General features: G+C 36.3%; 2 protein-coding genes across 3 annotated transcripts in view; one reads left to right on the top strand and one right to left on the bottom strand.

The window, feature by feature from the left end:
* Positions 1 to 16,128, top strand: part of LOC125819013 (uncharacterized) — a 513,298-nt gene continuing 497,170 nt past the window's right edge. Inside the window, exons 1-7 of one of the 2 annotated variants that reach the window (XM_049498523.1) lie at positions 1 to 387; positions 1,407 to 1,492; positions 1,698 to 1,844; positions 1,949 to 2,057; positions 3,263 to 3,386; positions 3,947 to 4,220; positions 5,100 to 5,215. In XM_049498523.1, the coding sequence (XP_049354480.1) occupies positions 201 to 387; positions 1,407 to 1,492; positions 1,698 to 1,844; positions 1,949 to 2,057; positions 3,263 to 3,386; positions 3,947 to 4,220; positions 5,100 to 5,207 (1,035 nt within the window). In that variant the 5' untranslated portion in view covers positions 1 to 200 and the 3' untranslated portion in view covers positions 5,208 to 5,215. Of the gene's footprint in view, positions 388 to 1,406; positions 1,493 to 1,697; positions 1,845 to 1,948; positions 2,058 to 3,262; positions 3,387 to 3,946; positions 4,221 to 5,099; positions 5,313 to 16,128 lie in introns of those variants that run through there. The other variant, XM_049498522.1, reaches the window with a different exon arrangement.
* Positions 6,572 to 14,210, bottom strand: LOC125818982 (pumilio homolog 1-like). The gene is made up of 9 exons (XM_049498491.1): positions 13,440 to 14,210; positions 11,071 to 12,476; positions 10,844 to 10,985; positions 10,600 to 10,707; positions 9,495 to 9,707; positions 9,295 to 9,405; positions 8,484 to 8,678; positions 7,419 to 7,593; positions 6,572 to 6,872 (listed from the first exon to the last, which is right to left on the bottom strand). The coding sequence occupies exons 1-9, from the start codon at positions 14,100 to 14,102 to the stop codon at positions 6,829 to 6,831; spliced, it is 3,057 nt and encodes a 1,018-aa protein (XP_049354448.1). The 5' UTR covers positions 14,103 to 14,210; the 3' UTR covers positions 6,572 to 6,828.

The raw sequence follows: 16,128 nt of genomic DNA, 5'->3' as shown, positions 1-16,128 counted from the left end.
TATCTGCTCTCTTCCTTTACCATTTTCACTTTCTCTTGTTTGTTGTCATCTCAATCTCAGACAACACAAGAGAAAACAAAAGGATCAGTTGGGGAAGATATACATACTAATTATATCTATACATATATATTGTTTTGGGTATCAAATCTTGATCCATTTTTGTACAAATTTCTGTCTCTATTTAACAATTCTGAGTGAAAATGTCAAAAGAAATTGAAATGGGTGTGGGTGTTGATCACACCGAACCCGAACCTGAAGAATCTTCTCCTCTGATCCCTCCTAGTTTGATTACAGTACCTAATATTAATGATGATGATGATGATATTATAGACCTTGAAGCAGGTCCTGATGAACATATTCAATGCCGTATTTGCCTCGAATCTGACGGTAAGTTTTTTTTTTTTGTAGATTTATGGGTTTTGTGTAAATTTTCAATTTTTATAGATCCCCTGATCTCAATATTGTAAATTGTCTAAGTAGTTCTTGTTTGTTCGTAGATTTTGAAGTTGAAATTTGAAAATTTGAGTTTATGATGTTGTGATTTTTTTTTTGGAAGTAGTTGTGTTTGGATGTGTGGAAAAAAATTGAATTTTTGTGAGTTTAAAGTGACATATAAAAATTTATGGTCAAATGCTAGCTAAATTTCACAAACTGAAAATACTTACAAGGCTTAGTTGGGTATAAGGGATAGTCCATGTTGGTGTATTTACATTAGAGTTAGTGTAGAGATGAGTGTGGGATTTAAGAGATTCTCTAGTTTTTTGAAATTTGCAACGAAGGGTAAGGGTGTGGTCTAGTGTTCAATGAAGTAGTTGGGACTACTTGGAAACTATGAGGTCCCATGTTCAGAAGCACTAGGTAATTTGTTCCCCATGAGTCAAAAAAGCCTTATGGACAGAACCCTAGGGGAATAGTCGAGTTACGTACAAGCTGGTATGGATACGATGGTTATAAAGAAAAGGATAAATTTTCTTCGTTTGAAGTGTTTTTTTTTTTTTTTTTGGGAATATAAGCTTGTTTATGTGAGTTGTGCAGTTAGCTTATCTTGAAAAGCTTGGTGATGTGGGATTCTTTACATTGAAAATTGAAAGGTTGGTTGTTTATGGTGAATATGGAGTCCAAAAATGTGTGTTTTGTCCCTTCCATAAACCTCAAATAGTTCCGCAGCCTAAGTGTTTATGGTTGCCTTAATAATGTTCTTCATATCAATGCGAGAGTATGGCTGACTGAAGTTGGCATTTTGTCTAGACAAGTGAAACACGCAGTGTCAATTAGGTTTTTGTACTCTCTATTAGGAAAGAAGCTGGTTGTTTAGTTTATTCAAGTGCATGTTAGTATACATCTATATGAAAAATTCATGATTTTGGTAATTGAGATGTTTGCAAATGTTTCACTTTGCTCTTTAGGTAGGGACTTTATAGCACCTTGCAAGTGCAAGGGAACATCAAAGTATGTCCATCGTGAGTGCCTTGATCATTGGCGTGCTGTCAAGGTATTTTTCAGCCTTTTCAATCAGCTATTTTCAAGGAAGTTTTGAACTTTATTTTATGTTTGTAAGAGCCAAATATTAGAGTGCTGGTGAAGCTTTAGACCAATACATCCAGTACAGGCTGCATGTAGTGACACGAACTTTCTTAAGCTTGAACCGCCAAACATGCAAGTTTATCTACTCATAGCAAATATTTTGTCTTTTACAGGAAGGATTTGCCTTTGCCCATTGCACTACTTGCAAAGCTCCCTATCACTTGAGAGCTCACGTTAATGATGACAGAAAATGGCGGACTTTGAAGTTCCGATTTTTCGTAACCAGAGACATTTTATCCATATTTCTTGCGGTTCAACTTGTAGGTGGTTGTCCCTCTTTAGTTTTGTTGTTTGATTTTTGAGATGTCTCTTTAATCCTCTCTGTCGAAACTATATTCAGTTGATGGCTTAATTCTACGTGCAGGTTATAGCTTCATTGGGATACTTAGTTTACATCATTGATACATACAAGAAATCCTGGCTTCGTTTGATTTGGGGATTCGATAGTGAACTAAGCTTCTACTACATATGCGGTAAAACATCATGAGCTTCAGTAGTTACAACAGTCCATGTATATGTTTTATCTCTAACTTTTAGGTGCTTTATTGTCATTATCTTTTTTTCTGCTAATAGTAATGTCCTCTTTATTGTTTTTCCTCGGGGATTTAAAGCTTCTTCTTCATTTATTTTCTTTCCATTGGGATTTTTCTTATGATTGATATGGTTTTTGAGACATTTATTTATATTCTTAAAAAACTTTCTCAAGGTTGGGAAATTATATACTTCAAGGAGCTTAAGCTGCTATCCTGTTTGCTTCATTTAATGGACAAAATTCTTTCTATGTAGAGAGATCCTTTGTTATTCCTGCTTGGACGAGAACTTTTCTGCATACTACTTGTTGGTTGGCAAGGCTAAATTGTTTATTAGTATATTTTTAATACCATTTGGATGAGGAGATCTGATCGTGAACACTCCGTGGTCCCGTATCATCATCCTTTTTTTCTCGGGAAAGAGGAGGAAGACTTCATATGGGTCAGGGAAGGGGTGATGGGAAGCATTTACTGGCGGTGGAGGAAGGGGGTTGGGGGGAGAGAAGGGATTTTTCAAGTGAGGTAGGTGTTAGCTGGATGTGGAGAGGCTACAAGGAAGTTACTGGAGGCTGACGGAGGGATTTTTTTTTCTTTGTTTTTTTGGTTAACCGTTGTTTTTGGGCCAGCTTGTGCGCACATTGACAAATTCTACGGGAAACCGACACCTCCCACCAACAACAGGTACCGAGTAACTTTTTCCACCAATCACCTAGTAAGTAGAGAAAAAAACTAGATGATTTTCCCCATCTATTCTAGCATTGGTGGTGGACAGAGTTACCTTGTACCTGTTGCTGGTGGTATCCTGACAAGTATACCGTGGAATTACTTGAGATGCGCACAAGCTGGCTCGGGTACCACGGTTATCAAAAATAAAAAGCTAGTAGAAAAACCAATTTTCAGGAAAAACTGGTGTGAGGATTGATCTGTTTATTGCCTTATCCACAGAAGAAATGTACCTTTTCCTATGTGGAATCATCAGGACATGGAAGGAATCTCCATACTCTCCTGTCAAGAAATAGATAGATTGCCCACACAAAACTGTCTCCACAATTCTCTGTACTAAATAATTTGATGCTTAACCTTTTTTCTTCGACATTTGAACCATTGCATTCTATTAAATTTATGCCATTGCTCTTGAACTTGTGCAGGGGCCCTAGTGTTTTTCGCTTTGCTGGGCCTATCTGGTTGCTTTATAACTTGTTTCGACAGAAGAGTGCGCAATGATTTGGCTCAGCCCTGCCGCGAAGTGTGCATTTGCTGCTGTCATCCCGGGTACATATGATGCCTTCTTTCTTTCAGTTTCTCCTTCCTCATTTGTCAAACCAAAAAGAAATAGAAAGATAACCCGCAGGATCTAGTTTATTCTCCAAAGATCATGCATTGATAACTTTCTATATAGGAAGTTTGGAACTAAAAAGTCTTTGTTTCTTTCTCTTTGGGTATGTTTTCCATGGAAAATATTTTCTAAAATTTTGAGCAACTGAACATGAGAAAACCGGAAAACTCTGTACCGCAAACATCCTTTGTGTCTCTGAGAACGAAGAATTGTATGGTTAATTTAAGAGTTACATTTATTTGGGAGTTAGACTAGTCTTGCTGCTAAATAAAATATATTCGTTGTATTGTTGTGTAGAGATTACCAACAATTACATGCTGAAACATTTCGTGTATCATTTTTTTAATTGTTCGGTTCTTCATAGCTGTAACATGTTGTACAATAGTAACTCCGAATTGGTTATTTTCTGATGGTTTTATGTTACACTATTTTTTGAGATGGATGAGAGTTCATTGATAATGATCGTTGTTCTTTTCTTGTGGTAATGTCCTTGCAGAGTCTGTGCCGATGGTCATTTGACTGGTGCACTCTGTATATGGACTGATTGTAGCACATGTTTTGAAGGTTGTGCTAGTATGGCTGGTGAATGTGGAGGTTGCATAGGAGGTGCCGGTGAAGCTGGGTTGCCATTTTTATTTATAGTGGCTTTAGTCGTGCTTGGACTGTTTACAATCATTGGCATATTTTACAGTATTTTGGTTATTACGATGGTCGGACAGAGAATCTGGCAGCGCCACTACCACATACTTGCAAAAAGAATGCTCACCAAGGTGAGTGAAATCCCCTTGACTATCTTTTTCTCTTGTTCTGAAGTGTTCAATTGCATATGATGTCTACACATGAAGGTGGTAGTTAATCCGTTCTTGTTAATCATAAATATCCCACCAACAAGAATTAGATCGGTTTTGTTGGAAAATCAAGGTTATAACAATAAATATAGTTTTCTCTGCCGAATTGTAGTACATAATCATCCCCAAAGATCTCGGCTAGAGCAGGCATATGAATAGTTTTCATGGGGTGCATTTCATTGTTACTTCATACTTGTCATTCCTATAATCAGGAGTCCAAACCATCCATTGTTTTGGTCCAATGTGTCTTGTGTTACTCCTCCCATCCCAATTTATGTAGCGTTGTTTTATTAGGTACGGAGTTTAAGAAAGAAAAAAAAAACTTTTGAAACTTGTGATCTAAACGAGTATAAATATTTTTGAAACTATAAATCAGCTTATTAAGGGTGAAATGAGAAGTTTAAGATTAATTGTTTCTAAATAAGTAAGTATGACGTCTAAAAAGAAAAGTATGAAGTATAAATTGGGATAGAGGGAGTATTATTTTTCCCAATTCCCTCCCTATGTTGTCGACCAATAAATTCTTAAGACCTGAGCTTCTTAATGATTTATTTATTATGTTCTAACTTTCTTACTAAAAGTGGTTTAATGTAATATTAGTTTAATTAATCATCATGAAAGTGATTCTAGTGTCAGAGTTGTGAAGGTTTTCATGTCACACTTCATGGTTGTTGAATGAAAGGGAGTCTTGGAACAACGGTTAAGTTATAGGTCACGAGTCTGAGCCATGAAATCAAACTGATGCTTGCATTAAGGTTGCCTGCATGTATCATACTAATATGTTTCTTAACGCTTGTGTAGGAATACGTCGTGCAGGATGTTGATGGTGAGGATACTGGAAATGATTGGTCTCCTCCACCTCTCCCACAAGAGCATGTTCAACAACTGAAAACACTAGGACTTCTGTAAAACTTCAAGGACTTCAACATATAGTTGACAGAAACTAGGGATGGATTGAAATTCCATCTCTTTGGGGGCCTCCGTTATGGTCCTTGAGTTTATGCATCTAGATAACGATATAATTTTTTCTTATTGATCAATAGAAAATCTCATGAGTCCGATATCGTTCATAGTTTATGAAAGGTCACATGTAATTGTCAAGAAAACTTCTAGTTATGAATGATCATATGCAATTGTCAATAAAGCTGATCATTGACAACCTAAATGAAGCAACATAGTTCCCTTTAATGACTCTACAAATACTATTATCCTCCTAGGACGGAAGGGGTTCATCAAACCCCTCTCGTCAGAATCACATTGTATATTCAAAGTCAAAATATTATTACCCCCTAGGACCCTTCGGGGTGGTTTGAGCTTGGGACTTCCATGTTGGAGGTCCCAAGTTCGAAACCCACCTTGCCAGCGAAAGCAAGGGATTTGCCTTTTGGGTTGAGCTCGTCGCACCAGGCTTGCTTAGTGCGGGTTACCTCTCCTATGTGGCTTGCGAGCTATTGCATAGGAGTGGGGGTTTTACCCTGTGCGCACCCAAAGGGTAGCGGCTGTGGGTTTCCCTTGTCATCAAAAAAAAATAAAAAAATAAAATTATTACCCCCTAGGGCTTTGTCAGTCTTGTTCAATATATTCTTACTTGTTAATCTTATATTAACATCTGACGACGATTAAAAACATTCACTTTTGACAAATATAAAAAACCAATATTTTTGTCATTTTCTCGTATGCAAACATATAGGAATATTCAAAGTTCACAAATCAATAGTTTTTGCTAAGCATGTTTAGAGCAATAAGATGTACTAAAGCATTGAGAATAGAAGCCTACTCCGAATTCAGCATTTGGAGTTTATTGGTTCCTACGACGATCTCAAGTGAAATATATAGGTTCACAATAATTTTTTTTTTGTAGTAATATGCAATAGATTTCTTACATATACATATGATATGAGAAGAACCTACAAAATTCACATGAAGCCATAGGTAATAAGCTAGATTCGCCTCTACGTAGATTAGTATGACCTCTGCACAAGGATGACACAAACAAATCGAGAAATAGATTTAAATTTTGAAATGTGCAAATATGGCAGTACATATACTAACAGGTACTAATATATTCTAAATGAAATCAAATAAAGCAGAGACAAGCAAGCTTGATAATTCCTAGGCTATATAAGGGAAAGAGTTTTTCTATAACAGAAGAAAAGATAATTATCAAATCCATACATTATAATTTTTTACCTAAAACAACAGGCTCTGCACATGGCAACAATTTGTACAGTTTAAGAAGAAGATCTGACTACAGTTTTTCTTTTTCTTTACAGTTTACACCCTTGTACAGTTACTCTATCTCCGCGGCAGGGGCATCCAGGTATGTTTACCATCTGAGCCTCACAGTTAAACCTGCTTATATAGATTATACCTCAAAACTATAATGTACAATGTTACAAACTCCACCACATACATGTTTATTTTTAACATGTTCCATCAGCAAAGAGGTAGAACAAAAGCTCTCGACAAGAAAACAAAGACGAGGGTACTTGTTCTAGCCTCAGTTAGCTGTACAATTTTCCTACACCATCTAAGTAGCAGCAGAATATGACGCCAGGAAGCTGATCCTCCTCTCTGCAAAAGATGCAAACACAAAAATTCAAGAGAATGTCAAGAATGGAAATAAGAAGTCACAATGATAAGAGTTTATTGGTATACAGTACAATTAATGGTTCTATAAAGAGGAAGAGCAAAACGAAAGAACGAAGATTCAATTGAAGTTTGGGATAAAATTTGATAGCCTATCTCATGGAAGTGGGATGATATATAGGTTTAATGAATTATAGAACGGTAGAAAATGGAACATTGGAAGTATGTTTCTTGACCCATGCAAGTTGGCAACCAAAGGACCTCCTCATTTTACTTTACCAACAGTCACAGACAAATGTGTCATTTCACCCACCAACAATTCTGAAAGTGATCTCAACTATTGGCTGTCAGTGACAAATAATTTGACTCTTTACAGATCCTCAGCTCAGGTGATTGACAAGTGAGCAATTACAAGTGGAAAGTATAACTTATCAATTGTCATAATGATAAATGAGCCTCTCCTTGTGCAAGATGTCAGGATAAACTTTGTAGTTTTGAAAACTAGAAGGGAAAGAAAAAGTAAAAGAATACCTCCAGCAGCAACCAGTTTCTCTACACGGGCAACTATATGCTTTCCGTAAGTATATTTCTTCAGAGCATTTAGATGAACCTTGATTCGGTTGAGAATGAGTTCAAGTTGCTGATCATCACAAGTCTCCAGCACTTTCTGTACAACGTAGTTTGCAAACTGATCTTTCATCATCGCCTGTACATCAAATACATAAAGCTTTGAATTGTGAACAAGTGAAATGATTTTCCTTCTTAGTCTGATCAACCCAATACCTATAAATATGTTCTGCTCATAAAGCATTCTTTCCTATTGATCTTGTTTCCATCTGTTACATGGAACTAGTAATCTGTCCCTTAATTTTTGGTTATCTATTAAACTCTGGTTGGTTAGTTTGTTCCTTTATCTTACATTTTTCTCTGCATAACATGCTTATCTACCTGAAAATTTACCATCATGTTTCTCTCAAGACAGATGCATAGAAAAATGAAGAAGTCTTTTAAGTGAATAAAGAGTTGAAAGTAATATCCCATGCAAAAAAAACCCGTTGATAAGCTCCCCTAGGAGAAAATAGTAATTGTATTATTTTATCAGAGCAAAGTATATAAGTTAGAGTACTCATAACCAATGTCAACTACACCAAAAGAACCCAGAAGACTGACAAGGCCTTACTCATTTTAGTTAGGCAAATCCCAGTGCGCCTGAGGTTGCACTTTCGCCAAAGTAAACTTGTTAACTTCATTCTAAAAGGCAGAACTGGAAAAGCATGTAGTTCTACAGTAAAAGTTAAATGCCCCTAAGAAGGAATGATTGCTCCCACTATACCATCTAAAAAAGTAAACTTAAATCAATCACATAGTGAGTTTACTTCATTCTAAAGAGCATAACTGAAAAATCATGTCTACAGTAAAGCAAAATGCTCAAAAAGGTTAGTTGTTCTGACTTGATCATCTAAAACATTAACTTAAATCAATCACATAGAGTAATTAAATCTACATTATCCTCTGAGAATCAAACAGTCAGCGGTAACAGGATTTCCTTAAGCTTGAGTACACTCTACTGAAGAAGCATCTGAGAAAGTAACAAACCTGAAGAGGTTCATTTTCATCAGTGGTGCCAATCATCTCATTTACCAAGGTCTGACGTTCTTCGGGAGTTCCAAAGCTTAAGCACTTCTCCACAACATTAGAGGCAAATTTCTGCTGGCTCATCTGAACTATCTGTCCCGTCAGCTTACTAATTATAGAAGTACGCTCCTCAGGCTTTCCGTGTTCCAGTACATGCTGTAACAAAACTTGGCAGGATTAGATAGGTAGGCAGAACATCTGAGATAAATAAGAAGAGAAATAATCCACCCAGGGAAGTTGATGACATTTGTCCAGTGTACTCTACGACATTGAGACATGAAAACTCATATATTTTTACTGCAAAAAGCGATTAATAGTTAGAAAATTTATTGTTCATGAGAAAGTTGAAGGCAATTCTAGAACACAACCTCCTGTTGTTTTAACTTGTATATAAAAATCCATATCCAAAAATACAAGTATTTAGCACTAAAATTGTATTACCATCAACTTGGAGATATGAATTAAGTTGTGAACACCCATTCATTCACATGTCAAGTAGGAGGTGAGAAAAATCTTTAGAAACCCTTGAATGGAAAGACGTATAGCAATTCAAGGAAAACTTCCTTGAGCCAAGGAGCTTCAAAAGAAGTAAAAACCAAAATCTAGAGTAAATGCTGGTCAAACAGCATTTTCACAAAAACACAACCTCTTGGAACAAAGGCACGAGTTGTTTCAGTATTCTGCAGACAAGTTGTATTCTCTCTAAATTAGCACACTCTTAACACCAGTCTAAGTAAGGATGTTCACATGTAAGTTGAGAAATAGATCAAACCTGAACAACATAATTCCCATATTGATCTTGCGCCAACATGCAAACTGTTTGCAATATCTCATTCATCACAATGTTCTGGGTTTCAGGATTATGGCAATGTTCCAAGACTCTCTGTCATTAGAAAGAAAATTTAGAAACGGATGTCATCCCATCGACGATATAATACACAAAAGGGATCAGCATATACTGAATTATTTGACCTGTATGACCCGACATCCATATGGATGCGTGGACAATGTCACAACTTGATCATAAAATGTGGAAACAATGAACTGGATAGCATCCTGTGGAATGCATTCGATGCACTTCTGGATTACATGATTCCCATTTTGATCTCTAACACAGCGCATAACATGACCATCAAGCTCGGCGACCATTTTAGTCTGCTGATCCAGATCAACCATCTCTATGGCCTGAAAATTCATAGAAATGTGAAACCTATGCCATTCAGCAATTATAGCCATCGGGAGAATGATTAATACCAGCTGCCCGTCAACTGTGATAACTCATCATCAAGCAGGGACCACTAAGTGGAATCTGGTGACATTAGGTAGACTAGGGATGCTCAAACCTTTTATTAGAGGCACGCGGGACAGAGAGACAGATCGCATGAATTCATTTTAAAGCTGGAGTGGAGTTCAGTATTTTACATTCCAAGACAAGAACGTCTTATATATTTAAAAGGGAATCTTTTATATCAGGATACATTTGATGGGGAAGTTATGAATACAATCGCACTCCAATATTACAATAGAAAGCAGCAGTTAGAGAGTTGACAAAAGCTCTAGCAGACAGAATCAATTATGCAATAATAATTCTCAGTCTCACAAAGACCAGTCAAAAGGCATGTAAAGAAAGAAAGAAATAAGACAAGATCACATGGCGGTGTACCCCTTGCTCCATAGCTGGGCTAGTTACTGGCTATAGGGTGACCCACCTATCAGACCAGCCCTGGGGATCTGCAACGTCCTCCTTTGATATTCTAATCTGAGAGAACCAAAAGACTGACCCATTCGGTGACTTACCAGAACTAGCAAGGTGAAATTCACATATTATAATTATTCCACAAATGACAGTGGAATAAATAGTACCAGTTCACAATTTCAAATAACAGCAACTTGGGGAACCTCCCTAGTTTAAGACAGAAAAAAAGCTTTCAAACTAAAAATAGCAAGACAAGAGTGTGAGATTTGAAGACACTAAAAATATATTATTGTGAATCAAATAACTTAAGAAATCAGAAGGATTAGAGCAGAGAACATGATAGCAACATCACTATAGCTACAATAAAAGAAACTAAGATACCTTCTGGATTACTCGGCAACCATACATCTGAAGGCTAAGGGTGAGTACATGCCCATTGAGCTGGTCAGCCAGTTCTCTTATCTGAGGTGAACTTCCATGCTCGAAAAACTGAGAAATGTGAATAGCAGAAGGCAAGAAGAAAGTTACACGACCTATTCATTTGATCAATGACACTTTTTTTCACGTAACCTAGAAGTGAAGACATAACATGAAAAAGACAACTAAGAAACACTGAGGAACATACCTTCTGGATCACATAATTACCAAACACATCAGTCATCAAAGAAAGGGCTTGCGGCATAATTTCTTGGAAGACCATGTTCTTCTCTTCTGTGGTAGCAGTCTCAAGTTTTTGTTGAATGAACCGACTGCCATACTGATCCGCACTGCTCATACAAATTTTTTATTAATGGTAAGGTTTTAGAGGTTAATTTGACATGAAGAGCAGTGCTGCTAGCCGAAAATGTATACCTGAACTGGACAACATGGCCTTCAATCTCTGATAGCTCAAAACACTTGCTCTTATTGCTCTTAAACTCGTCTAGTAACGAGGAAGCAAAGGTTTCACCCAAGTTAGAAACAGCCTGGGAATGCCAAGCTCCCATGACACCACCAGCTAAGTTTCTCATCCCTGAATGAAAACGCATGTTCCTTTCCCCATACCTTACAGGACTACCAGGTCCGAATGGGGAATTTGGAAGACCTGCACCTGCCAAAGGGCTTCCAGGATATGACATACTAAGGCCAAGTGCTGGGTTCCCATAGTAACCATGATTTAAACCACTAGATTTGCCAAGATACGGAATACCATATTGTGATTTTTGAGATGCAACCAACGTCTCCAGATAAGCTTTCTGAAGCTCAATCAACTCCATGTATGAAGTCCCTAAAGATTCCCTATTCACTGTTGGGTCATTGAGAGCTGCTAGCTGAGCAGCAAGATACTCAGGTGACCTCAAGTACTGTAAGTACAATGGATCCATCTGAGACATTGGCAGAGATCCCCCCAAGGTCTGATTACCAAGTCTATTAAGGTTCTGCAGTTCAGCTGCTGCAGCCATTAAATTAGGACCCAAACTCAATCCGCCTCCTGTTACACGAGCATCAATTCCACATGCACCCACCGGAGAAGCTATATTTCCCAGTACGGAAGGCAAATTACCAGCCCCAAGCTGGTTTTCAAACATGGTTGGTGATGAAGGGTTCATACCATAACCTCCTAAAGCATAAGCAGAAAATGTTGAATTAGGACTATCGACAGTTGGATATTGAGATAAAGAACTTTCTCCACTGTTGAGAGTTGGCATAGAGGGCCCAATCATGTATGCAGCAGAGGAACCTGCAGACTTGTGAAACTGAACAGATTCAGACTTTTTTGCATATGGATGTTGCTTCATAGGATTCTGACCATTCTGCAATCGGAAGAGGTTCTGATGATCGTCAATCTCATTATGAATTTGATACTTTTGATGTTTCCCTTCATCTCCCATATTGTTCCCTGATAGACTCATGCCAGACAATGCAGCAGCCAAATCAGCATGCTCACCCATATGAGATGAAACATCCTCTAGTGATGCTATCCTCCCTCCTCCAGCAGAAGGAATACGAGGGCTAGGAGCTCTAGCTACAAGCTGAGGATCAGGGATGGCACTTCGTGACAGTGATGTACCCATGGCCGAACCATAAGACTGAGACCCAGATGAGCTGACATTATGGAGGGACATGCCTTGAACCTTTTCCCTAGAATGTAATGCATCCAAAGATGCCATATTTTGATGGAGATGAGCGAATTGGGACTCAGAAGGATCAACAATATCATCATATGCACGGGAAGCAGGACGTGATGGATGCCTCGATGTTGTTTGGCTCATATGGTCCTACATTTTATAGAAGTTTCAGAAACAGAAATCCATATCCAGTAAGATGAAACTCCAAGAAAAAAAAGAACTTCATTAAGTGAGTACAAGTTGACCTCTTTAAGATATTATTGATGTAATGAAAGCAAAGCTGACTCAACATCAAGCAACTGTGATTAAAGAATACAGTTGTTGTTACCCGACCTTCACAATAAGCTACAAGTGCCATGTTTGCAACTTCGAATGTCAGAAGTTGCATCTTAAGAATGCAATATGATTTCTATACTAGCTGGATGTGGTCTACAGCAACAACAATATGGAAATGAAATAAAGGCTGCCAACTCCAAACTTCCACATTAATGAACATGAGAAATAATAAATTACATCACGATGAGCCTTTTGCTTCTCAGAAAAGAGGATAAAAAGAGATAGACACTCTCACTAACATGTGTGACTTTAAACTTAATAGAGTTATGAAACCCGAGAACAAGTTTTGCCCAGGCACTTAAGTAAACCACACAGCCTAGTGCCAGAAGAAACTGCTGATATATTTTCTCAAGAGCAAGAAGAACACCAAATGGGAACACAGATATCCAGCAATACTGGGTAACATTCCATATTGACAAGATAGACCCCCACGTAGATCAATATGACGAAGACAATAATCTAAAGCTCAAACTAACTAGCCCACAAGTGTTGCTCTCAACATGTTGCAAGGACAAATCGGTGAAGCATGATGCAAAACGTTCAAAAATGCTTGTAATTGACCCGTGCCATACACAAACATGTCAATGCTAGAGATGCACAAACCTATATAAATACAACATTTTATTACAGAAAGCATTGACATTCTCTGAAAAAGGAAAAAATATTCAGTATTAACGTAACAAGCAATCCCATATAAACACTTTTAGTTAACACAGATCACCACTCATGGATTAAAACCTTCAAACATAAAAAAAATATTTTCCAGTTCTTTTTCACCTGAATCATCTCAGTAATGCTCATCTGCCGGCTTCCTAAACCTAATCCAGGCAATCCAATAAGACCATCACCACCCCACTCCTTCCGCGCCTCACGTCCATTTTCTTCATTCATTGCACCAAATCCCATCGGCATTGAAAAAAGTGATTCAACATCCCTTCCCTTATCAGCCTCACCACGATTTCCTTTCCTTCTATCACCAATCCCCCCTAATACTGGTGAATTACTACCACTACCAACATTACCACCTCCACCGCTACCCTGTAGACGCTGGGCGTACCGCCAGTCTTCTTTAGACAAAAGAGGTGGCGGAAGCCTTGGGTTCAGATTCACATTCGAGTAGTAATACGAAATGTACGATGGATCAGACCTTAACTCCTCTTCTGAAAGTCCGCCGAAATCATAACCATTGTCACCACCACCGCCACCGCCTATCATCAAGCCACTGAAAGCGTTCAACGATCCCTCAACAGTCGGTGGAGCTGAACCACTACGGTAAATACTGAGCTCTCTCTCTCGATCACTCACCTCTTGTTGCTGCAGCTGCTGCCTCCTTCGTTCACTAAGTAACATCCCTAACTCTTCGCTAAAATCATTGCTTCCTCCTAGCATTGATCGCATTCCAATTTCCGACATCATCTTCGCATAACCATCAGTAATCATCGCATAAACACATAAAATTTAACTAAATCACAACAAAAACACCTCAAAAAACTTCCAAAAAACTCAAAAACTCAGCTCAAATTAGCTCACGAACTCATAAATTTCCATTAATTTCATAAATATTTAAGCTAAACAACCATAACTTCAACCGATTCAGTTCAGATTTTCATAGAAACGAGCGTTAAATCAAAGAGATCGAAAGCAAAAACGGTGATCGCCATCTGTTTGATACATTGTTAAGAGAGAGAAATCAAAGAGTTTTAGAGAGAGAAAGAGAGTGAGCAAAGTGCACTGAGAATAGTGAAGTTAAGTGAAGAGAAAAAAGTGTGATAAGCACGAGTACCAGATGGAATATCAGCCGTTGGATTGAATTTTAACGGTTCAGATTAATATTTATTGTTTAGCTTATGTTCTTGTGATTATTAATATTTCCAGATTGCCTAAATTTGGTATATTTAGATATGTTTTTTTATTTCTTATAAGGTCAATTATTTTAATTGAGATTTTTTCAGAGGAATAAATAAATTATTTTTCTGACATTTGAAGATTTTTATATTTCGTTTTAATTTGGATATGAGACGGCTAGGGTTTGTGTAACCTAAAGTTCTCATGTGTTATACACTTTATCTTATAATTTTATTTTATAATTTCAATTCTCATTTTGTTTAGGAAACTTTAGTGTTATAGCTTCTATTACATATATGTAAAAATCTAAACCAGTCGAAAAGTATAAAAATATATGATAAATACTGATAAAAGGTAAGAAAATATATTGTTGTCCGTATAAATTTGATAATATTTCTATAATGAAACTAATAATTTCAATCCTGTAGATCATTCATATTCATCTACTCGTGGATCAGAGAAGAAAACAGAACTTCTGCAATACATGTAATTAGTCAGCAATAAAATGAGTATCAATAGAAATTAAAGTAAAAGTGCACAAAGAAAAAAAATTAGCAACTTCAGCTAGGACATGACTCTTAAATACAAAGATATGGAGGTTTAATTATTATAGAAAATTAGTAGGTAACCGAATATTGTCGCACTTTATATAAAATTAGTCTCCTCTTCTCCTTATAGTAATATTATTTTTTCAATATGTATTATTGTTTATTGTTTCATTTGTTTTGCATCTTGTTTCTTCATTAACATATTATTCGTACAATCTTAAAACTTTTCTTTTGAGTGAAGGATCTATCAAAAATGGTATTCATCTCGTAAAAGGATAATATATATGTATATTGTGTTCTCCCTAAACCCTAATTATATGATTACATTGAATATACTATTATTATATTTCAATTAAAAAAAAGTCCTAAAACTACAAAAATTTCTTTTTTATCGAGTTATTATTTCAAGTATTATATCATTTTGTTTGAAAACTTTATTGCTGCGACATTGCTATAAAAAAAAAATTCTCCCTTTAACCCAAATAATCATATTATTTTGTTCCTAAATCTTTTTAGTTGCATTTAGACAGGTAAAATAGTAGACACTATGATTTTTCCAAAAAAAAAAATTAAATAGAGAAAATTTTAGAATAGTATAAACTCATAAATTAATGACATATAATATTTACATCAAAATATATCAATTTAAATAATTATGACATCAGAAAAAGTCTTAAAGAACTAAAATCTTGAATTAATATTTTTTTAGCGTAGAATTCTTAAAAGTATTAAGAGGAAAACATGGACACAGTTTGTTATAACAACTTTTACAAAACAATTTTGACCACTACAAATTAAAGTTATAACTCCCAATTATTTAGTGTTTTCTTTTATTTCATTTTATTTAAAATTTGAAGAGCCAAATAATTTTTCTACTTATATGATTTAATTGTAGTTATTAAAATATTTTGCATGTTGAATAGTACTGTTTAGAAGTCAAATTGACTTATAAATACTTGTTGATTTATTTACTTGTTTGATAGCATAAAAGTATTTATTAGTCAAAATAATCCAAAAACTATAATAGTGTTTTGTCTGACCAAACCTTTTATCATTTATGACTAATGACTAAT

The sequence above is a fragment of the Solanum verrucosum genome, unplaced genomic scaffold (genome assembly GCF_900185275.1).
Source record: "Solanum verrucosum unplaced genomic scaffold, falcon-dt-bn FXZP01000252.1, whole genome shotgun sequence".
In the NCBI taxonomy this organism is placed as follows: Eukaryota; Viridiplantae; Streptophyta; class Magnoliopsida; order Solanales; family Solanaceae; genus Solanum; species Solanum verrucosum.
The sequence above is the reverse complement of the archived record's forward strand: the minus strand, read 5'-3'. Positions and strand labels throughout refer to the sequence as shown.

Coding starts and splice junctions, on each gene's coding strand:
- LOC125818982 (XM_049498491.1), bottom strand. CDS start 14,102: ATGATTACTGATGGTTATGCGAAGATGATGTCGGAAATTGGAATGCGA. Junction 10,986..11,070: donor GGCCATGTTGTCCAGTTCAG/GTATACATTTTC, acceptor TTGTATGAGCAG/TGCGGATCAGTATGGCAGTC. Junction 9,708..10,599: donor GTTGCCGAGTAATCCAGAAG/GTATCTTAGTTT, acceptor ATGAATTTTCAG/GCCATAGAGATGGTTGATCT.